The 24,839-nt window shown below is 44.7% G+C and overlaps 1 protein-coding gene across 3 annotated transcripts in view; it reads right to left on the bottom strand.

The window, feature by feature from the left end:
* Positions 1-24,594, bottom strand: part of VAPB (VAMP associated protein B and C) — a 51,566-nt gene extending 26,972 nt beyond the window's left edge. The window contains exons 1-2 of one of the 3 annotated variants that reach the window (XM_047744277.1): positions 24,289-24,593; positions 7,180-7,283 (exon numbers count right to left, since the gene is read on the bottom strand). In XM_047744277.1, the coding sequence (XP_047600233.1) occupies positions 7,180-7,225 (46 nt within the window). In that variant the 5' untranslated portion in view covers positions 7,226-7,283; positions 24,289-24,593. Of the gene's footprint in view, positions 1-7,179; positions 7,284-24,288 lie in introns of all 3 variants that reach the window. The other 2 variants (XM_047744278.1, XM_047744276.1) reach the window with 2 other exon arrangements.
* Between the last annotated feature and the right edge of the window lie 245 nt (positions 24,595-24,839).

Raw genomic sequence — 24,839 nt, 5'->3', positions numbered from 1 at the left:
TCGGTGAACCCAGAAAAGTACATGCGGCTGAACCAAGCTGCCTAGAAATACACAAATTACACCCTCTACACACACCTCAACCCCTATCAGCTACCGCAGCTCCCCTATGGGCGGGCAGCCACACCCACCCACACCCAGTGTCACCACCTGCCCTCCTTCCCCCACTGGACAGTGACCCACGAACTACACCGCCACAGGCAAAGTTCACGTCTTCTTCAAGGTGAAGTGCCATGTTTACCGAAATACAACACTGTGTCTCCCACCCATTTAATGTTTGTAAAACCATGATTACGTTCCTATCTGTGTGTGCAGATGACCAACAAAGTTTATGAACAAAGTTTATGAACATTGTGCACTTATAAGTTCACCTCCCTCTTGCAAGTCCTACAGTGTTTATCATGCTATTTTACGTGGCCTGGTGATTTTCAGGAAAGCATATGTTGTTGCATTATAGTACAATCAACGGTACCACTGAGTCATCTATTGTATGAAGTTACTCACACTAGAATTTCTTCTCATTCCACAGGCAATGGCACCTTCAAGAATGACATGCCTAAAGAGAGTGTTTCCATTTGGTTATCTTTCTAATAAGTCCTGCCTCTGGCCCTCTGCGATCAGGCATTTTGTGGGTGCAGTTGTAGCCAGATGTTGGTAAAAGCATCTTGGACAGTGCATGTCACCTACTGACGCCCAACACAAACGACCCTCTCACTACACTCGAAGTCCTCTCCTTACTGAGAACCAAAAGCTTACCCAAGAGGGCAGGTAATCTGTGGCCTAAGAAGAGTTTCAGCTAAGATGAGGGCGAGCCACATGCTGACACGCTCCATCCCTGTATCAAGTTTTTGGCATCAAGGGAGAAACAGTATCCTTGGTGCTAAAATGGTGTCTGAGGGATTATGAAGGCAGCAGCTCTCTGTGACTCTACCCTCTTCCACTCTCCACAAAGCACACAGTTTGACTTACCCCCAGTAAGACTCTTCGCTTGCTAAAGAGTGGAGATCACTTCAGCAGTGGTAAAAGGAAAAAAGCACAGCTAAACAGAACTCTGATTTTCTGGGGTCAAAGACAGCAAACACACACACCCACACACACACACGCATGCACAAAGGCACACACACCACACATGTACACATTCCCTGGCCTTTACAGAACAACTACCAATCACCAGAACTCCACCTACGCACAACTCCAGCTCAAATAACTCTACAATGCTGGGACAAAAGAGAAGAAAACAGACAAACCATGTGTTTACACAAAGTGACACCTGAAAAGGGGTGGGCTTTCAAATATAAAGCCTGGGAGCGGGGCCTGGGAGAGCAGGTACTTACCATTTGATGGGGATTTATAAAACTATCAGGCCTTAACGTTTTCCAGATATAAACTTAAAGTTATTAGTTTCAACAAAATTCTGTCTCAAGAACATGGAAGCATCTTCAGATTGGAATGCCAAGAATTCATAATAGCCCACAACCACATCCAAAAAAAATACAGATTTTCCTAAGGTGGTCTGAAGTATACTGAGCAGAAAATAGGGTTGTTGGCAAGATTTCACTGTGATGAAATTGAAAATATTTACTTGTTTCCAACTCAGTTCGTAGTGCTCTTCCTCCTTGCCCTACCTCAAGAAGTTGGGGGTAGCGGCACACCAAAATTAGGTGTTTGTTGACCCCTTACATTGACCTGTTCTTCTAGGTATTCCACAAAAATAAGCCAAATTTAACTGTAAATACTAAGTGGATTTTGGAAATCCCCCCCAGTTAATTTATTACACAGTAATTTTAATAATGTTTGACATTTTGAATCACAAAAAAGTAGTCTAAATTATTAAAAGACAAACAATATTTGTTAATAAGCAGGATAAATAAATAACCCAGATTTCTCCCTCAACACTCAATCCTGGGCCTTTAAGTGTTTGGGATTTCTTGCACTTACACAGAGTTTTACTTGGAAAAATCTAGAGGGAACTATACTGAAAATACATATAAGTGAACTACAATGTTAAAACAGCAAAGTCTCATGAGTTAAAATCTAGACATTTTATAAAAACAGGCCAGCCCTCTTCTCCCCACCCTGGGCAATGTACTCTAAGAATTTTATTGAAAATAAATTATATTTGATTTGAGTAATTATAGGAAATAAACCATGTTAGTGATCTCCTTTCCCCCTGTATTAATGAATTAGAATATACAAAAACCTCAATAAAAATGATGTAAGAGCTTATGAGCATCATTCAGATTTTTACTAGTCACTTTCATTTCATAAAACTGCCATTTCCATTAAAGCATTATGTAAAAAATGGGATTTTACTATACCAACATGCATATTTATCACCAATGAATTTAAACATTGCTTATAAAGTACAGAGTCGATTTTATAAATGAAATCTCCTTCAAAAGTTAGACTTTTTCCCTCCAAGAAATGAAAAAATGATTTGGAACCTCTAGAACCACAGCACATACTTTTAATCATTTTTCTTTCCAATTTTCTGTTCCTTATTTCAGATAATTTTTTTACAAAACTAGGAACTAATGATCTCAACTGTGAAATGAAGGCCAAAAAAATGCAGCAATATGAACTTGGGAGAAATTGGGACTAGTCCTTAACATTTTAATTTTTTGCCTTAACAATCTGAGTAATATTCTTTATGCTCTATACTATGCTACTCATCTGTGAAAATTCTTGAGTTTGTAGCTGCTCACAAATAGCGATGACTAACTTGGGTATGGTCTCCCTGACATGCTCTAAATGGAATTTAGAGAAAGCTAATAAGCACAGTATAAACTATTTTCTCCACCATGGCGTGACTTACTGTCATTCTGAAGTGCGTATTTTCATACAGTAAGATCTGGAACTCACCTGTCTTAAAGAATACAGAGACTACAAAGCCAGTAGAAGTCTACGTTGCTCTAAAGGTGAAAGGAGGAACAATTAATTGATTCAGTCTTACAAACATGGAGCCTTGGAATCATAAAGTGCTGGTTTAAAGGCCAAGGAAAGAAGGTCAGAATCCAGCAAACTTCTCAACGGTAAGAGGTCAGGTTCCAAGTACTGTAAATGTCATCAAAAATGGCTGGATAAACTGATCAGGCAGGAAACACAAGAGCGCTTTGTAGACAAAAGTATTCCATTAAATCTTTAAGTATTTTACCAATCTATGCACAGTGCAAGTATTGTGCCTCTTTTCTGTAATCGTTCCTTAGTTTATTCAGAGACCCAGAGAGAAAAAGACCAACAACAGTCTTCCTTTCAGGAAATGCAAATACGATTTTTACAAAAGAGGAAATTAAGAGCTCAGGTCCCAGTGACTGTACAAGGTAAGAGGGAAAACCGCCAAGTGAGCTCAAAATTCCATCGTAGCCTTGCTCATCAGTGTGGCCTCAAGCACATCTTATCACCTCATCGCAGAACAGGACAGAAGTTTTTACGGGGTAAATACATCATTTCGTTTTTACTCAGCGATTCAATTTAACTAGAATGAATATAAACACACATACACTCACACAAAACAAGAAACTGTAAGACTCTCAGAAGATAACACGGAAAAAAGCTAGATGGCCTTGGGTTTGGTGGTGACTTTTCAGAGACAACACCAAAGGCACCATCCATGAAAGCAGTAACCCCAAGCTGGACTTCATTAAAATGAACATCTGCTTTGCAATGTGCACTGTCAAGAGAACAATCAGACAAGCAGGCCACAGACTGGGAGGAAATATTTGCGGAAGATGTACCTGATAAAGGACTGTGATCCAAATATACAGAGAACTCTTAAAACTCGGTAAGAAAATGAACAACACAAAAAACAGGCAGAAGATCTGAACAGATACCTCACCAAAGAAGATATATAGATAGAAAATAAGATAAACAAATGGGAAAAAAGACAAATGAAAAGATGTTCAACATATGTCATTAGGAAACTGCAAATTAAAGTAATAATGAAACAGTGAGATATCAACACACACCAAGAGGGCCAAAATCTCCAGCACTGACACCCTCAAACAATGGCCAGGGTGTGGGGCAGCAGGAGTTCTCATTCCTCCCTGGTGGGAATACAAAATGGCACAGCCACTTTGGAACAGCCTGTCTGTTTCTTAAAAAAAACAAAACTACACATACTCCTGCCACACAATCCAGCAACTGAACGCCTTGGTGTTCACGAAAACGGGTCAAAAACTCATGTGCACACAAAAGCCTGCACATCAGTGTTCACAGCAGCTTTATTCATCCTTGTCAAACCTGGAAGAAACGAAGATGTGAATGTATCCATTCACTTCAGAAAGTGAATGGATACATTTGTCCATCTAGACAATGGAATATTATTCTGTGCTAAAATGAGCTATCATACCATAATTCAGATATGGAGGAATCTTCAATGCATATTACTAAGTGAAAGAAGCCAATCTGAAAAGGCTCTATCCCATAGATTTCAATTATAGAACATTCCAGAATAGGCAAAACTATGGAAACTGAAAAAGACCAGTGGTTGCCCAGACTTGAGAGGAGAAAAAGGACTGAATGGGTGGAGTACCGGGGGGACTGTCTGGCCAGTGAAACTACTCCGTAGGATACTACAATGGCAGACACATATCACTGTATCTATTTGTCAAAACCCACAGGACATACAACACCAAGACTGGACCTAAGGCAGACTACGGACTTCGGGTGATAATGATGTTATTTACACAGGTTTATCAGTTTTAACAGATGCACCTCTCTGATGCTGAATGCTGACAGTGGGGAAGGTTGGGCACCTGTGGAGGCTGGGGTATATGTGATCTCTACCTTCTGCTTAATTTTGCTGTGAACTTGAAACTGCTTTAAAAGACAGAGCTTTTTTTTTTTTCCCCCCCAAAAAAAGAGGAGAAAAAAAGTATTTGGACTTGGTATTAGTAAGTTCTGGTAGAACCCCCAACATTTCTGATACTGAACATTAATTCTGAAATATTTATGCATTTTATACATGTAAACATAATACACACACACACACACACACACACACATACATATACATGAAGAAAGATGCTTTGCTTTGCAAAGAAATTGTTTTTCCTTTATCTGGAGTTCATGAAATTCTGGTGTTAGAAATACATATCCTTCATTTGTAATATGTTCTTCACATGGCTACAATACTCTGAAACTCAAACTATATGTGTTACCAAATAACTTATATACCAAATTGATATATAATCTATCACGTCTCAGCTTTCCAGATAGAAACTTCAAGTTATTAGCTCCACAACAGCTTTTCTCCCCCTGCATAGAAAGAGCTGCATTCCTTTATATTTTTGCAAACACAATTTAGGTACAGCATCTCTCCTTTCTTCAACACTTCCAAAAAATAACTTACCATATTTCACTTCAATTCTGAAAAGATTACCTTCTGGGAAAGTAATAATCTGTCTCTAGCACCCTAGGACTAATGATGGATTTTGTTAAGACAATAAAATCATGCTTGAGGTTTCAATACAATAGACTCTGTGCGTGGGAAAAGTATATAGGAAAGGGGAGAAACGGACACCGTGAAGTAAAGTCTGGTGGATATCTTACAGATATCTTTACAATTTATCCCTTGGCAGTCTATTTCCATTACAGTATCCTACTGCCTCCTGCTTTCCCTAACCATCTGCAATGCACCAATCTTCACATTTTTTTCCCTTGTTTATGTAAGTGTTCCCCTTCCAAAACTGAAACTCCACGAAAACAGACATTTCTATCCCTCTTGTTCACTACTAATCATCAGCATCTAGAATACTTCCAGACACAAAGCAAAATACTCAGTGAATTTTATGAATGAATGAATGAATGGCCACACCGTGATCCTAGCTATTTTCAAGCAAAGGTTTTACTCTTCATGCATGTCTCCCCTGTATGCACAACCAGGGCTCCAAGTGAATGAAGGCCTGAGACTGCTGCCACCCCCTTCCCCAGCACTATCACCCTTTCTACCTTCAGCACAGGACTTCTGTCACCTGACATCTCATAGGTTCCTCTCCTGCTGCCCCCCTAGAGTAAACCTGCATGTGAGAGGAAGCTGTGCCTGTCCTGTTCATCACTGGAGGCCCTGAGCCCACAACACTCAACCGTAAGCAGTAAAGATGCTCAGTAAGTGTGTACAGCGTCAATGAACGCCAGAATTCCTTAGAGGCAACTCAACTCTGATTCTGGCACATTTCCTGTAAACAGATGCTTACTCCATTACTGGGATCTGAAGTCATGATAAACTCATGCTGTTCATATACAGGCTGAAGGTATTAAAAATGTTCACTTGAGTCAATAATATTTTCATCATTACTATTCTATGATAATTTTGTTTAAAGTCGCCCCCCTCTAAAAAAATGAAAAAAAAAAACATATCACAGTAACAGACAGTCAAAGAGGGTGAGCTCTTAAATAACTATGAATTCAAGAGTAAGGACACTGGGAGAAGTTTTTTTTTTTTTTTAATCTATTTTCTTGATTGGATTGTTAGTTCACACATTAAATCAATGCTTTAGAAACAAAAATAAATCTTTGCAACCAATGTGTTTTTAATGGCAGACATTGGATTCCAGTATTTCAACAGAAAGCCTAACTGCGTACCTCTATTTTGAAATAACCATACACAAAGAACCCTATGTAGACACATCCTGTTCCTGAGGAAATCTTAGAATGCAAAATGCTCTCAATTAATAAAATAATCTTTAAATTAATAAAGTAAATAAAATACCCACAGGAGACAGACACGTCATACCCATTACTGGAGCAGGAGAATCAACACCAGGAACACTCACTGGTGATCCCAAAGGCACACCAGAAGCCAGCACCACCAACACAGACTCTACCAAGCTTTCAGGCTGTTTATTCAACGCTTGAGTCTTCTAGCTCCTTTGGAGCAGAAAGAAAGAAAAGTCAGTCAGCCACCAACTCCATGGGTGGGAAAGCTAGACCACAAAGCACTCTAGTGTACTCTGAGAATTCAACAGACAGCAGTACTGTGCACGGCCTAAGGTCAAACTCAGGAAAGCTACCCGAAAAAGACACAGCTGGAAACAAGGAAGCGCTTCGAACTGAAAGCTCTTTGTAGCTTATGTTAACAGATAAGCACTTACTATTTGGACTACACAAAGAAATTATTGTTCAAAACAAATATGCCATATTCTTACGAAGGAATACTATACAATTGAAAAGAATTAATCAGACCTTTATTTCTACAGGAGATGGGTCTCAAACACATGTTACGGGACATGTAGGCTCTAACAGCGCAGGAAGTCTAACAACAGTGGAAGCTGTTCACACTGAACCCTCTGGGGAGTGAAGGAAAGAGAGGAGGGTGAATGGGCAGACATGCCTTCACATTCTTAGTGAAATGTACTTATTAAAGAAAGATATAAAACAAGTTTAACAAATTATTAACATTCAGTTATTCTGTATTTGGGTATTTATTATATTATCTGTATTTTTCTGCACTTAAGTGTTTTCCCACATAAAGAAAGCTACCTGTAGTTGATGTCAGACCCAGGCAATGTCTGAGGTCATTTTCTTAACCAGAATGCCCTGTATACATATTAAAATACTGGAATCCTGAATTGTGGAGTTGTTAAAACCAGTACAGCTACATCAACAGCCATTCTTGTGTAATTTATAAAAACCAAGGTTATCATTCAAAAACATGTTTAAAGTAACAGTGGTCTCACTAATTTAAGACAAAAACCCAAAACTAAAATTTATGACAAAGTCTATTTTAGAACTGTGAAGACTAGAAGCCTCTTCCCCTCTAGAGAGAAACACTATGGCTACTTTTCTTTAATGCAATATGTTTTTTTCTAAATAGAAAAATAGCTACAACTACTATGGAGGGGCTAAAACTGCATAACCCTATCTATACTCAGCACTAGACAGAGTCAACAGCTGAAGATTATTTTAAGGTAACAGTACACCTGACTAGTATGAATTTCATCTTTCAGTTCTAAAAGCATCTTAGACCATTTAATAACCTGAATTTTTTCAATGCACAATCTTTTTTTTTTTCTAAGATCGTATTTATTTATTTGACACACGGAGAAAGATCACAAGTAGACAGAGCAGCAGGCAGAGAGAGAGGGGAAGCAAGCTCCCCGCTGAGCAGAGAGCCCGATGCAGGACTCGATCCCAGGACCCTGAGATCATGACCTGAGCCGAAGGCAGAGGCTTTAACTCACTGAGCCACCCCGGTGCCCTTCAATGCACAATCTTTACCCCATTGTAACAAACATCTAATAATTTTTCTCTCTTTAGAAGACCAAAATAATCGCAAGATTATAGTGCTCATGAAAATAAAAGGGTAAGCGATATTCCACTCCAAATAAAATCCCACCTAAACAGGAAAGTGGCAAAACAGGGCTCATTTTTTTCCACACAAAGCAAGAAGAGTCGAGACAGACATTATGCCCAAGTAAGGGGTACAAGCAGTAACATAGCAAGGGGTCCCGGTTCCTCACGGTTGTAGCTGCGGTTTTAACTTGACTGAGTTACAAACTAGCAGCTCAAGTCAAGGACATAAGGTCAGTAGAAGTAAAAATTGCCCCCAAATGTTCAATCTTTAGTGAAGATGAAGGCACATGAAAAGCTTCCACATCAAAATCTACACATCCCAATTCACAGCAGACACACGGAGTGAAGCAGAACGCATTTCGCATTCTGCTCCTCTATAGTTCCCCCTACATTTTCAGTTTGTGAACAGCAAGGACGAGCAGAATGTGGTTTATCGGTCAGTATGTAATCTGCTCTAGTTTCCTTTTCAATAGAGAACCTAAGTGGCTATATCACTGAAAAGAGAGTCTCAACCAGGTCAGCAGCTTAAACAAATTCAACCAGGGACCAAGGAGAAAGGCTGTGAGAGATGAAAAATATCTTCCATTTCCCCCTTTATCTGCCTTTAGAAATCATACTCATTCTCCAAAGTTCTGCTCAAACGCCTTTTTTGGAAAGGCTTACCTAATCTCTCAATTAAAAAAAAGTATTCCTTCTAATACCGTATCCTAACAGGCTAATGATAACCAAATATATATCCGCGCCTGGTCCTTCCTCTTCCTTGATCATGGCTTGCAGATGTATTAAACATCTGAAGCCCCAACAACACTCTTAGATCCCACTCCCCTTCCCCAAATCCATACTTCCCATCTCAGGAAAAGGAACCACCACTCACTAAGTTGCTTGGGCCAAAAGCAGTTACCCTAGACTCCTCTCTTCCTTCCCCATTCCACACCTACCTTCAGAAGAGATCTGGAATCAGAGCACTTCTCACCACATTCTCTCCCCCGCCGCAGTCTCTCGCATGCTCTGGGCCTAGAGTCTTGCAGTAGCCTTACAGCTTGCACACATACCATTACCCACGCATCTCACACCTCTCAGAGCCTACTCTCCCTAAACCCACACCGTGGTCTTTTAAAAAGGGACTCCCGGGGCGCCTGGGTGGCTCAGTGGGTTAAGCCGCTGCCTTCGGCTCAGGTCATGATCTCAGGGTCCTGGGATCGAGTCCCACATCGGGCTCTCTGCTCAGCAAGAAGCCTGCTTCCCTCTCTCTCTCTCTCTGCCTGCCTCTCCGTCTACTTGTGATCTCTCTCTGTCAAATAAATAAATAAAATCTTTAATAAATAAATAAATAAATAATAAAAAATAAAAAGGGACCCCTGGGGGCGCCTGAGTGGCTCAGTGGGTTAAGCCTCTGCCTTCGGCTCGGGTCATGATCTCAGGGTCCTGGGATTGAGTCCCACATCGGGCTCTCTGCCCAGCAGGGAGCCTGCTTCCCCCTCTCTCTGCCTGCCTCTCTGCTTACTTGTGATCTCTCTCTCTCTCTCTGTCAAAGAAAGAAAGAAAGAAAGAAAGAGAGAGAGACTCCTGCTCTGAATCTTCCACGGCTTCTTATCTCACAACAAAATCCCAAGTCTGTCCTGTGGCTGGCCCACCAGGAAGATTCCTTCTCTCTCTCTGAGTCCATCTCCTGAGCTACACCATCACTCCTCCACAGGCTCAATGATCTTGCTGGTCTCTGAACACACCAACTCAGTGCCACCTTGGGGTCTGGCACCTGTCCCTCCCTGCCTGGAATGCTCTTCCCCCAAATGCGTGTATGGCTTGCACACTCATTTGATACAGGTTTCAGTTCAAATATCACCTTCTCAGGGACAAGGCCTTCTCTAATCACCCTCTTTAATATAGAACCCCTTTAATATAATGCCAAACCCCTCTACGCTGTGCCCAACACCCTCCCCTCCCACTGTCCCGTTGGCTGGCACCATGTTATATATATTTCCTGGTTTTTTATTTAGTGCCATCTCCCCCCCCCCCGCCCCGCCCAGGAGATGAGCTCACTAAGGCAAAGGTTTTTTCAGTTTTTTCACCTTGGTCTCTCAAGTATCCAGAAGAGTACTTAGCACACTGCAGGCATTCAGTAAGTAACTGATGAATGAACTGTCCAGGTGCCGTGCTAAGCCCTCCAGCTACAGAGATGACTCCAGGACCCATCCAGAATTAAGAAAGAAGAATCTGGGGTTGAGGCTCTGAGATGATATATTTTGGGAAGAAAAAGGAAAGAGAGAGAGAGAAATTACCAAAGATAGTGACATTAGCTAACGTTCATTGCGCCAGGTCTGGGACGCCTGGCTGGCTCAGTCAGTGCAGCATAGGACTCGTGATCTCAGGGGCATGAGTTTGAGCCTCATGTTGTGGGTAGAGACTACACAAAAGAAAGTGAAAAACAAAATCTTTAAAAAAATTGTGCCAGATCTTCTTTTCTAAACACTTCACATGTGTTAACTCATTTAACGCTAACATGTCCCATAGTGAAGACTGTGAGGCACAGAGAAGTTTCAGACTTTATCCAAGGTCACGCGACTTTCAGGTCACAGGTCCAGGATTCACATCCAAGCAGTCTGGCCCCGAGCTCAGCTCTGAATTGATGGGCTGCACACTACCTCTCATTGTACTGAATGCTGCATTAAAATGAATACAGAATGCTTTGTGTCAAACAGGAGGGCAGGGAGGGTGGGGGCCTGAACACTGAGGGAAGTCTTGGAGTCTGAAAAGATGAAGGAACACACCTTTTGAGCGGCAGGGAAGCCCCGTTGAGAGCTTCATGTGGTGTGTGTGGTGTGATCAAAGTGGGGCCTTCACAGGGGACATCACAGGGGCACAGAGGGATACGAGGGAAGTGAATGAAGCTGAGAAATGCACAGAAGCATGAGGAAATGAAAGGAAGAATATTAGAAATAATTCTAGGGAGATCGGTGTGAGATTAAAAAAAAAACACAAAAGCAGATCTCTCTTTTCTGACGTGGGTTCTGAAAACAGCCATTGCCTCCGCAGCACTGACCGCATGTAGTGAAAACCAGAAATAAGACATGTTTGCACATGCCTTTCTTACTCTAAACAGCTTATAAATACGGCAGTCGTTTAAGATGGAAAACGAAAGCTGACACTGTTTAAAAAAGAAAAAGTGTGGCCCAATTTTGAAAGGCTTTGATCCTGGCCTAGGAATTCTGAACGCTAACCTGTAAGATCTAGGAAGCCAATGGATGCTTTAAAATAAAGAAATGACATGATCAAATTTCTATTTTAGGAAAACAGCTCTGAATATTGTACACAGGAGAGCTTGAAAGGTGGGGGAAGAGGCAGGAGCAGAAACAGGTTGGGAGACGGGGCAGTGACCGTGACGGGACAGGGCCTCCCTTCAGGATAGGGCAGTGGGGAGAAAAGCAGCACACGGGCGCAGAGGGTGCTGAGGTGGAGAAGAAGGGGGAGTGAAAGATGAGTCGGGTCTTCCGGATAACCGAGCACGGAGCAAGGGCCATTCCCAAGATAGGAAAGGCACATTCCGTGGGAACCGCGGATGAATCCGGGAGCGGTACGGACAAGGCTGAGTCTGAGGTGCTTTCATGACAACCAGACAGGCAGGGGTCAAAAGACCTGCTCGGAGATACAGACTTGGAAATTTTCTCTGCAGAAGTGACAGCTGAAGGCACTGTTAATGAGAAAACATAAAGAGAATGGCACTTCAATGGAGAAGACAGAGGACAGAGCCTAGGAAATGTCAACACCCAGTAAAATAAATGATAAAGAGGTGGGCAGTTCACCAGGAAAGTCAAAAGTAAGTGTCGCAGACAGAAACCTGCTGAACTACGAACGGTGTCAGCAGAGTGGTAAGGCCTGAGAACTGCAAGGACAGTGAAGACGTAAACCAGTAATTGAGATTCATTGTTTCCAGAAATTTAGTTGTGATGGAAGACTGGGCATTCACTTCAGTGGGGGAAGGTCTGGGGACATGCGGTTTCTTTTCAGGAAGGGGAAACCAGTCCATCTGTAGGCACAGGGCGGGAGTTAAGCAGAAGAGAAATCCGAGACACCACCGCAGGCTGACTAATGGAGCAAGATACCATATGTGATGGGAAAGGAATGGGTAAAGTACACAGGGTGAGAAGCTGGTTCTGGCTCCGAAACGGGAAGCGAGGATGGGTGAGAAGAGAAGTCTGCAGGAGAGAGAAAACAGCCCGCACCGGGTAGAAAACCCTTACATATTTCCAAGTGGAAGGCGCTGTGTCCACACGGATCAGCTGTTCCTGCTGACTGTCCTGGTGGGTTTCACTGTTCCCCACCACACAAAGTCCCCTCCTCTCTTTTCCACTTCCCTCCTCACTCAGTCTTCTTACACCCAGACACCATGAAAGACTGGAGACCCTGCCATGTGCCATGCACAGTGCAAGGCACGGGAATCTGGGGACAAAAGACATGGTCCAAAAAAGGCAAAGATCTTCTCGATTAATGAGGAAGGGAGTCAAGAAACCAACCACACCTTACTAAGAAAGGTGAGGCGGGACGGACCCAGACACATGAGAGTGGAGAGAGTGACAGGACATTGACCTCAAGAACTGAAGTCGTGTTGAGCCCTGAAGGGAAGTGGGAGGGGCAGCAGACAGGAGGAGGAACACACTCGTTCTGTGTGGCGGACACATCTGCGTAGCCCTAGGACCAGGAAGGAAGAAAGGCTGGAACACGGGCGAAGCAAAGACGATGCTGCTGATCAAGGGCAACAGGCACAAGTGATTTTCCAGGTCTTGTTTAAAAATTCAAACTTCAGGGGCACCTGGCCGGCTCAGTCAGTGGAGTACACAACTCTTGACCTCAGGATTGTAGGTCCCAGCCCCACGTTGGGTGTAGAGTTTACTTAAAAATAAAATCTTAAAAAAAAAAAATTTAGGGGCGCCTGGGTGGCTCAGTTGGTTGAGCATCTGGCTGGTTTCAGCTCAGCTCATGATCACAGGATTGTGGGATTGAGCCCAGGCATTGGGCTCTGTGCTCAGCGGGGAGTCTGCTTCTCTCTCTCCATCTACCCTTCCCCCCACTTCTTCTCTACCCTCCCCCCTCTCTAAAATAAATAAATAAATCTTTAAAAAAATTTAAACTTCTTTCTTTTGACAATGGAGAGACATTTAACGATTTTAAGCAAGCAAGAGCTGAGCTCAGATTTGCATATTTGAAACTGTCGTTGTTATGGAGAGAAGAGAGAGGACTCACACAGGACCAGTCAAGAGGCTATTACAGTCATCCAGGGGGAAATGAGGCAGCCACAGAGGGGACAGGGAAGAAGGGGCAGATTTGAGTCATGGGCTCTCTGAGTCACTGAACTGGTCAACTGTGTGGACGTGGGCACTGCTCACAGAGATTGCTACAGAAGAAGAGATGGGAAGAGAAAAAGCAAAGGGAGTGAGGAGGGCGGTAAGGGGCCTGCTGTATTTGAGGGCCCCACAGCCCTGTGTACGCGCTTGGGCCAGGCCTGGGGTCATCTGTGAATGCCAGCAGAAGAGACCCCCAATGGGGAAAAGCGAAGACGGAGGGAGGGAACCTGAGAAAGAAAAGTGAGAAAAGGCAGAGAAGGAAACCCTGTAGCCCTCCGCACTACCAAAGGACTCCATGAGGAGTGGGCGAAAGGGGCCAGCGAGGCGGAAAAAGCCACCAAGGACGAGGGATGGGAAGGAAAAGCATCAGAGGCAGGGCAGCACCAGTAAGCGCCACAGGGCGCCCGGAAGCCAGGGACACTGAGACAGGCGACAGGAGTGGGAGCTCAGTGGTAAGGAGGGTCGTAGGCACCAGCAGCAGGAGCCAGGGGTGGTTCAGAAGAAGTATTAAGAGTGCTATCTCCAGAAGCCTGTCAGGACCAGAGGGAACGTGAAGGGAGTAGTGAGAGAGGGCAAACAGGACTCAGAAAGCAGTTTAAGGTCAAAGAGACCACACTCAGAGGCTTACTGACGACCACGACTGGCTGGGCTCTGCGCTCAGGGCCAGTGAGCGGAATATGTACTGAAAAAAAAGAAATGATCTTGCTTTGAAGGAAAAAGGCAACAAAGGCATTCATTTAACTAATGATAATATAAAATAAGACGACTCAAATGAACGCTGGAAGTTTTCTCAGGACTTCTCTAAATGACCTCTCATGTTCCTTCCACCTCTGCTGTTCTGAGTGAGATTAGAGGTCAGCTAGACACCCACGGTAACTGTGATCCTTCTGTCCCCAAATCACAGGAGGAAGTTCTGAATGAGGACACCTGCAGATTCTCTAAGGAGTGATTCATGGCTTTCCTTCATCCAATTAGTAAAGCAGTGTCTGACTTTAAAAAGGTCAAAAAGCACGGATTTAGATCTTCAGAGCAGTCCATCAGGATACATTTATACACCGACAAATCAATTCAACCAGCGGAATGAGAATTCAAATAAGCCTCCACAAGGACAAACCTCTGGTTTTTTCGGCAAATCGCTCTTTTTATTCTTACGTATGCTTTTATTTCAAACGGTCATACCAAACACTAAAAGATGACCATGTCCACGGCTGTGTCCCTTCTTTGGAGTCAGCAGAAGAAAAGGATAAGAAAAGAGTACATACATTACTAGGTGAAAGATACTCGTCTGAAAAGGCTACCGTCTGCCCAATTCCAACTCTATGGCGTTCTGGAGAAGAGAAAGCTACGGGGACAGTAGAAAGATCAGTAGTTGCCAGGGGTTGCAGAGGAGAGAGCGGTGACTAGGTGGAGAACAGGATTTTGAGGGCAGCAAAAATACTCCGTATGATGTTATGATGGTGGACACGCGTCACCATGCATGTGTCCAAACCCAAAGGCAGCTGACACTGAGAGCGAACCCTACCGACCACAGCGTGCTGTGGGTGACAGTGATGGGTCATCAGTCATAACAGATGTGCCATTCTGCTGGGGGACACTGACAACTGGGGAGGCTATGCACGTGGGAACAAAGGGTATAGACAAAATCTCTACCTTACTGTTTATTTTACTGTGAATCTAAGACTGCTCCCCAAAACTGGGGGGGGGTCCTTAAAAAGTACCTGGAAAAAAAGAAGATATATTCTGTTAATCACTACTGGGAAAAACTAAGAACCTAAGAAACAGAACCTAAAGGAGTTTGCATTCTAGAAGAAAAAATAAAGCAGTTAAAAAATGAAGCACCTGAGAGTAAGGCATAAACAAAATATGCAAATGATACACAATCTGAGGAGAGCAGAAAAAACTAGATGAGACTGTCCCCAAGAATACTCAGGAAAGGTCAACGGAATGAGCTTTTAAACAGGAAAAGAGGGTTTGTTAATTAAATATTCAGGTGCCTGAAAGTACAAAGCACTGGTGGATTCTATGGGAAATACAAGCCCCAGTTTCTGACTTTAAGGAGCTTTCCAACTCTCTTCTTCAGCTAAAATAAACTTTAATCTCACATTCTCAAGGCTAGAGCTGGAAGGAACACCAAGAGATGTTCAGTTCAAGCATCCTCCCCCAACAGAAGACGAAATCAAAGCCAGTGATCCCAGCTGAGTGTCTCCAAGTGACAGCAAGGGCAGGCACAAAGTCTCCCTTTGTAATAACGGGCACACACGCTTTGCAGGCTCAAAGACTCCAGTACAAATTACACCTTTCACCAAATCTGGGGCCTACATTCTCTAAATTCTAAACCGGAGATGGTGGGGCGCCTAGCTGGGGCAGTCAGTTAAGTGTCTGACTCTTGGTTTCAGCTCAGGACATGATCTCAGAGTCGTGGGATTGAGACCTTCCGGTTCTGTGCTAGCATGGAGTCTGTTTGAGATTCTCTTTCTCTCCCTCAAATAAGCCTCTGACCCTCCTCTCTCCCCCCACAATGAATAAATAAATCTTTTAAAAAAATAATAAAAAAATAAACCGGAGATGGTGATAATAGGATTTCTGAGATAGGTACCATTCCTTTCCTTACCTTCTCTCTACTGCTGAATGGTGAAACTAAAGGCTACACTCGTCCCCAGTCAAGTGACATCATCTGGGGTCTCAGGCACTAAGAAAATAAAGGACTTCCAGTAGGCAAAAGGGAAGGTACAGCGACAACATTAGCACGTAATTTTCAACACCAATAACTTAATGACACGATCAGAAGTCATCAAGTTAGAACAGAAGTTCTTAAGGGAAAAAAGAAGTGGTAGAAAGAGTCAGGAAAGTCAGTCACTCTCAAGTTACAGAACAACCCTGTACTGTGACAGCACTACCAGAGATGCCACGGAAGCCATTACTGGATTACAACTACGGTCCAGTACCATTCCTTTCTTTTTCCCTCATTTCTCTTTCACTTATTCTGGATTCCCACTGTCCTATTTCCGGTCCTTCTTTCATCTTCCTAACATTATAATAAATTAGAAAATCTAGGGCCTTCCCAGTCAGCCATGCTCCCACCCATGGTTTAAGGGAAGAAATGGTGCCAACATGGTGATAAAGGACATGGGCTTTGCAGTCAGACAGACCTTGGTTCCAAACCCAGCTCCACCTCTAATGCAGGTTCATGAACCTGAATCTAACTGTCTACTCCCTAGGCCTGTCATTAGAATTAAATAAATGAGCAAGTTTAGAAAAATGCCTAGCACCCAGTATAAGCCCACTGAGTCATACATCTCACATGTCTCCTTTCCGTGAGATTGAAATCCCAAAGAATACAGCTTTTTCTAGGTCCCCAACTGGGGACAACACGTAAGTGTCCTGTCCCAACTGTCTCCTTCCCCTCTACCACCTAGCAGCTGAGTGCTTTAACAGCCAGGACTCCACCCCAGTCCCTAACCCAATGCCTGGCCCAGAGGAAACTTTCAGTAGGCGGTACTAACAGAACCAACCCGGAATCAGTCATGTTTATTCCACTGGACAAGAAGGGATTATCTGTCTATTAAGAAAACCTCAAAGGATGAGTTGTGGAAAAGGAAGAAGGAACCCAAAATATTCACAATTGGATGACCTTCTGTTATGCACACAATCATCACTGTCTATGCCTGTCTCTAAACCCCCTCCAGTCGGATTCGTACGTTTGCAGGTTATCCCCTGGGGGAACGAGGACTCCGGAGTACCTCATACAGAATAAAAGAGCACTTTTTGTTACACACCTTGGGTTAGTCTCTTCCAGCATTTGAGAAACCCCTAGTTATATATTAACTTATGCTGTTTGCTTCCTGCTGAAGAGAGGGGCCTATCAGAAAAACTCTGGACTAAGGGCTTTGCAGCCCTACCTGTAAAGTTTAAGGTGGCATCTATAAAGGTCATTTATGTTAGATACTCCTACCTTCAAAAACACCCTTTGAACTTCTCTAATTCCCCCTTCACAAACCTGCAAACCTATGACATCCCTATCACACGTACATTTCACACCACCATCCAAAGACTCAATAACAGAGCTGCAAATTACTTGAAAGCTAATGTTTTCTAAATATACAGAATCATGAAACACCATCAAAATCTGATATAAAAAGTGAATACTCACAAGGTAAACCAAAGAATGCTTCCAAAGCATTCGTCATCAATATGAACTTTTTTAAGAGTATGGTACAAAACCCCTCATAAAAAAAAATCCACAAAGAGGAGCGCTTGGGTGGCTTGGTCAGTTAAGCGTCTACCTTCAGCTCAGGTCATTATCTCAGGGTCCCGGGATCAAGCCCTACATCAGGCTCCCCGCTCAGTGGGGAGTCTGCTTCTCCCTCTCCCTTTTCCCCTCCCCACAGCGCATGCATGCACGCGCTCTCTCTCAAATAAATAAAATATTTTAAATTAATTTTAAATTAATTAATTAATGACAGCAACTAATACTTTCTTAATGGTTATGAATTTTCTGCCTTCGTCCTCCAAGAATGAACCCCTTTGTAAGTTTACACTAAAGAAATGACAGTGATATACTGGAAAGAAATGGGCTTTGGTGCTAGACACCAGGGTTAAACCCATGCACCCCCATGTACCACTATAACCTCATTCAGGGGCCAGTTGTCTAACAACTGAATAACTGACCTTACAGGATTATGCCATAGGTTAAACAAGATAAAGAACAAAAAGCATCTACAACAGTCCCTACTCTTTGTGGACTACCTTCTGGAAATTAAACATCTATCTTCTAGAAATGTTCATTCTTCCCTACCTCTTCTTTCCAAATGAACCTCAACACACCACCACAGCTGCTGCTCTGAGCTCTAGATCCAACCCAGGGGGAGTCTACCACTTGGCCCCTTACAACTAAACCCTCTGCTCCCACTCCCTAGGTTTAGCTTTCTATTCCACTCCATTCTCTGCGTGCCTTCCAGCCTGTAGAGACAATCCGAGCAGCTCAGCTCTAAAGGTCCCAAGCCACACCACAAGCAATTCAAATCTAGGCAAATGGTCCAGGAGTCCACTCCACTGCCTTAAAGTACAATCCAAAAAAACACAAACAACAGTCTCTCTCTCTCCTCCAAAATATTTATTTCCCTAATCACCCTTCGCAGATAGGCTAATGTTGTAGGAGCTTGCCGAACTGCCCACGCATACTAATTCAAACACACAATGAGTTATGGGTAGGAATGTGTACCCACGGGCCATACTTGAGGTACCCAGGTGGCCGTGCACATAAACACACAAGCCAAAGGTCTAACTGCAGACATCATCTAACACTAATGAAAAGAAATACTAAGCCACCAGTCAAAACCTGACGACAACCCTCTGAAAGGATAAAGGAAAATTCTAAGCAGGGGTTTCCACAGCTTTACAGTTTTGTGCAATTAATGCTAAAATGTTATTAAAAGAAAGCACTTCAAGACTGTTTCCATGGAACTATGGCATTTTCTCAATGATTTTTCTTTTCCATGTAAGGCAGAAAATGCTAAAGCACTTTAAGGCATTGTATCTAGACATCAACGGCCTCTGTTAACACATTTAACATTTTGAAAAAGAGATGGTCTAGGGATACTTTTTTGCCACATTGATTTTTTTTTTAAATAATCTTAAAATGTCTGTCAAGTTCAGTAACTTTGTTTCCATAAACAAAGCTCTTTAAACAACTCTTGTTTTTGTAAAGCCAGCAGCCCAGGTCTCAGGTAAAAACTTCAAAGGCAGCACAGATCCACTGAGCAAGGGCCAAAGCAATCCTAGATGTGCTAAACTGATGACAGCCTGAAAGGGGCCGAAAATGACAGAAAACGAGGAAGCAAGCCTGGAAACCATAATGTGACTTTGTTTTTAACACAATCCCTGCTGCAAAATAACTGTGCAGAAGGCTTTTATTTTATTTTATTAAAGACACTCTATGGCAACCTTGTCTTGACTAATGGAACTCAGCGCTCCCTGTGTTCGTCTTTCTTGTCATCTTGCTGAAAGCTGTGCTCGTTTGTTCCAAATCATGGTCATCCTTCAGACGGCAAATTTTTCAAATACAAACGGGGGAAGGATGAACCAATCTCAGAGGTAATCCCTTATGTAAAAATTCAAGTTTCAGGTCTTAAAATTTGAGTCTAAGGGTAGTACTTAAGTGATAACCAGAAGAGTTTACTCCCTTGACTCCTCCCCTAATTTTCAACTACCAAGTGGTAATATTGCAGGGTCAAAGTTCTCAGTATTTTGTCCTCAGCACTGGAAAGAAGAATGCTATGTAATTTTAATAAATAAAGGACAGTGTTAATAATATTTAAGAATTCACCCCTTTGATGAGCATCCATTCAGACTTATTTTAATAAAGCCATACACAGATGCAAAGCTACCAGGCAATCATGAAGAGAACTATGGTACACGGCACAATCATACTTGTCAAGGAACTGACAGATATAAGATATAAGCCCATGGCCACATTAACCCATTTCTCCCCCTAAGGAGTTAACTGTGAAGAAGAGAAGTAAGCGAGTGAATAAAAGAAAGTTAACTTCTGATTCACATTTTTGTCCCAGGAACATAAACTCAGAAGTATACAGTACAATCTAAGAAGATTTAAGTTTGATTAAAGCTTAGTAAGTTTAATGCCACTTGCTTTTGATGAGCAAGCTGGTTAATAATTAAATAAATGAAGATAATCTATTCAGGATGGATTTAAACCACTACCATAAAGAATCTTAAGCACACTGCTGACATTGTTGTGCTGTAAAACACAGGCTGTTCTATGTGATCATGAAATGTTAAGGAAATCAGTGCTACACTAAAGCTGAAGAATTAATGCTGTACTTAGCATCTGAAAATAATTACTGCACAGAACGGACTCTATCTGTAGGGTTTTATATTTTTTAGCTTCCTAAACAATATTAAATTACACATTAACTTAAGGGAGTGAACTAATGCTTCCAAGCATGCTTTCCTCACACACAAGAGAGTGTCACTAACCTGACCTCCGTCTCCAGCACCTGAGTTCCTATTTTCTCCCCAAAGTGGTCATCAACCACACCAATCTATTGGTGCTATTCCCACTGACCAACAGTAAGACATCCTGAAGGCCACTGGGTTCGTCTCAGAATAAAGCAAAGGTCCACAGTGGGTTTAAACCTCAACTTATCAGCTCAGGAGGACGCTGACAGCCCACTCTCATGTGACGAGCAGTCACGTCACTGCTTCATGGGCAGGAGGGGGTGCTAGAACGTGAAGAAGGATTGAGTCTTGGACAATGACCAAAAAAACACAAGACATACTATTTACCACAGATGGAATCTGATAGGAGCGGACAGAGAGGAGAAAGAAAAGAACAGACACAAAATGCGCTGAAAGTGACTCACTCAGAACGCTGTCTTTGAGCTGGGCAACAAGTAGGACCTCAGGGTCGGAAGATGCAAGGGAAAGGAAGGGCTAGGCCTTGGAAGACGTGCGAGCAACAGAAAGAGTAACGCCGGCAAACAAACTTTTCAAAGGTTTCCAAAGACCTTTAACTCTTTCAGAAGCACCCTGCCCCCCGAAGAGTCAGTACTACCTCACCAGGCCACATGTCACGGTGTCATGCTTCTTTTCTGATACTTAACACAATACAGCTTGGCACCTTCAAGCAGTCTGAACAAAGTCACATAAGTCTGCATTCGCTTTTCCTCCGTGAAATCCTTAACTTCAACATAAGCACACAATATGCCCAAGATGAAAAAGAATCCAACATATATAACCCCATATCATCTTTAGCTGCATTTAAAAGATGCTTCTTTTTTTCCCTTTAAAAGATAATTAAGTTTTTTCCTTTGGATGGTCTAAGTTGCATTATTTTAGACGTTTTAATTATTGCCTTCTTACCCAGTTAGCTCACAGGTTTGGTTCATCTAAGTGAAGCACCTGAAGTCAGAGTCATCACCCTGAGTAACTTGGAAGAGATCACTTAAACGTGGCAGCTCTCATCCTAAAATGAATGAACTCTACACAGCAAACCAGAGTACTGAGCCTCTATTCTCCTTTGTCTTAGTGCTCAGTTTGAAACAAATAAACCAATCTCATAAAGCAGTTTACATATGCCTGCAGAGGCCTCTTCTCAAGTCAGGAGCCAACAGCTTTCAACAATTTGACACCATGACTTCTCTTGGACCACTTTCCTAGCAAAAATATCCAGTGACTTTGGCCATCATTACTTTGGCCAACCCATGACAGCAAGATCACAGTTCTCTGCTTTACCCCTCAGGTAAAGGAGCTGAAATGATGAAACCAGCTGTCTAAATACAACCACCAATTTCTGTATAATACTGTGCATTTACAAAGCTGCTGAACAGCCACAGTATCACTCCTACAAAACTTCCTACAGGGGCCAAGCAGATGCAAGTTCCATCCCCATGGACTGAAGAATGACCCGACCTTGAGGAGTGAAGCTGTCAGCCCTAGTCCAACACCCTTACGTGAAAGAACTGGTACAAACACTTGAGTTTTCTCAAATCAGCACCTCTTCCCGTAAAATATTAGAGGAGCGTATGCACTGGGGGGTGGGTGGGGTAGTGGGTATCAATCAAGGAAAGACCAGCTAGGGAAAAGAAACACCATTTGAACTTGGATATTGGTTGTGTCTGTGCACAGAAGGCCTTGGATCTTACTCCTATCTTCTAGCCGGCCTCATCTCCTACCTCGCCTTGCAACCCTAACCAACGCTCTTTGCTGCTGTCATTCAGAACTCCTAGTGGCGCCCCAAAGGGGCCCAGTCATCTCAGTCTTCTTGCCTCTATCCGTGGGATTTGCTCTGCCTGACATACTCCCCAGCATTTCTTCTTTTAGTCCGTTTCCTTTGACTTTTAAACTCAGCTCAAATGACACCTTTATAGGAACTGGCCTTCTTACTGCTCTCCAAGCACTGTGATTACCCTCTATCATTGCACTGTCCTGGATGATTCTGTCATGTGCCTCCTTCCCGAGACTTAAGTTCTGGGGTGGGGGGTTGAGGGAGAATGTAATCCGTCTTCCCTAGTATCAGACACGTGGAACAGGCACTCAGTAAATGTTTGTGAACTAAATGAATGAAAGTTGCCAGTACTCAGGAGTAGCTCAACCATGCTTCTGGGGTAGAGAACTTCGGGCAATTCAAGTGGAAACCGTCGCCCTCCACCCTCACTTTCGCTACCTGGATTCCTTTCCCAGGCTGGCTGCTCTACGAGAAGGCCATGAGAACATCACCCAAGCCAAAGTACTGTCATAGAACTACAATCTGGTTAGGTCTGTGGGGGTTTTTTGTTTGTTTTATTTTAACTGGAAAACCTTTAGTTCTTTATAGCCTTTGGAAGCATTTCACATTGTTATTTCAGGAGGCAAAGTGACAGCCACAGTTCTGGATTATGTCCCAGGGGTCAGACAGCATAACTGTTAAAGAGTGTGAGCCCTAAAGTCTGAGTTCAAATGTGCCACGTTGCCAACTGGATAACTTTGGGTAAGTTACCCTATACTACCTCCTGCCAATACATATAAACTCTGGCCAGCACTCATCCCACAGACATCTACCCAGCACCTGCTGAGGGCCGAGCGCCGGCGGTCCCTGCAGACCCGGCCATCCCACATTAAGAATACTCTCATCACATCAGCTGTTGTATTTCCTTCACTGAACTTGCCACTACCTGAAATATTCTCGTTTGCTGATCTGCCCCCCACCCAGCCTCCCCCAGGAGAAGGTAAGCTCTATGATGCCAGGGGACTTGTCTCTTGGTCATTCCTTGTCTCTCCAGTGCCAAGCACATATCTACTACACGGTTACTCAACACGTTTTTAAAGGACTGGGAAAGTCTGACATGGTCCCCACTGCCCCTTGACGCTGGCACTTCAGTGGGGAAAGCAGGGGAGAAAACCATAAAAAGTATAAAACTGCACTTCCCGGAGGGCCCTGGCTTGCCACCAGCACACGTGGCGCACTGGTCCTGCCCTGACTCTGGGTCCAGGCTGCTCTGGCAGGGGGAAGGACCTCCGCCCCGGCGGCCCCCCGCATGCCCCAGCCGCACAAAAGTGGGCCACGGGCAGCAGGAGGCCAGCAGAAGGCAAGCAAAGCCCTGTCCCATCACAGCTGGGGGAGCGCCTCCATTCGCTTGTGCAGCAGATGTTCACTGGGCTCCTGAAGTGTGCTGGGCACCCGGCAGACCAACCGCCAGGTCCTGTCCTCATGGAGCTTCCCTTCTCCTGCAGGAACGCAGTAAACAAGTGCGTAAAACCGTCCTTTGAGTGGCGTGAGTGCCCCGCCGCCGCGGAACACAGGTGTGACGGCGGACGACTGCCGGCGTCCGCCGCCCGGAGGAGGCGGCCCCGGGGCGTCCCCGCGGAGGGCGGCGTGAGCTCGGCTCGAGGACCCCCCCGGCTGGACGGTGACCGCGCCCAGGGCCTCGAGGGCCGGGCGCGCGCGGGGAGCCTGGGGGCGAGGCGCGGGCCCAGGACACCCGGCGACCCGACGACGGGCTCGGAGCGCGGGGCGGGCGCGCCGTCGGGCGGGGCGGGGCGGGGACCGCGGGCCGGGCGGGCACCCACGTCACCGCCGCGCCGCCGGTGCCTGCGAGCGCGGGCGGGGGCGCGGGGCGACCGGGCCGGGCCCGCGGCCGAACATGGCGGGCCTCCGGCTTACCTCGGAATTTGAGCTCGTGCTGCGGCTCGAGGCTCAGGACCTGCTCCACCTTCGCCATGTTCCTCAGCGGTGGGGCACCTCTGCCGGGGGGACCCCCTGAGAGGTCACCTGAGGCAGGAGGCGTTAATGCTACGCCCCCTTTAAATCTAGAAAGGGGGGGCCGGCCGGGACGCGGGCGGGGGTCGTCTACGGTGTGCGCGCGCGGGGGGGGAGGGACGGCCTACGCGGTGCAGGCGCAGGGGCGGAGGGCGAGGGCGAGGCCGCGGTGCCCGGCGAGCGCACGGCACGCACGCACGCACGCAGCGACGCACGCACGCACGCACGCAGCGGGCTGGCCGGCTCGGTCCTGCGCGCGCTCGGGCGACGGGAAGCTGCGCGCGCGGAGCTCCCTCCCGGAGCTCTGCGCAGGCGCGGCGCGGGCCAAAGGGCGGGGCTACCGGGTGGCAGGGGGCGGAGCGTCGTGCAGGTCTGGAGGCGGGGCCGTCCGGGATGCTCAGAAGCGAGGACAGTCGTCGCGAAGGTTATTTACTCAGGGCCAATGGGGGCCAGCC

This window comes from Lutra lutra, chromosome 9 (genome assembly GCF_902655055.1).
Source record: "Lutra lutra chromosome 9, mLutLut1.2, whole genome shotgun sequence".
NCBI lineage: Eukaryota > Metazoa > Chordata > Mammalia > Carnivora > Mustelidae > Lutra > Lutra lutra.
This window is presented reverse-complemented; position numbering and strand designations above follow the sequence as displayed.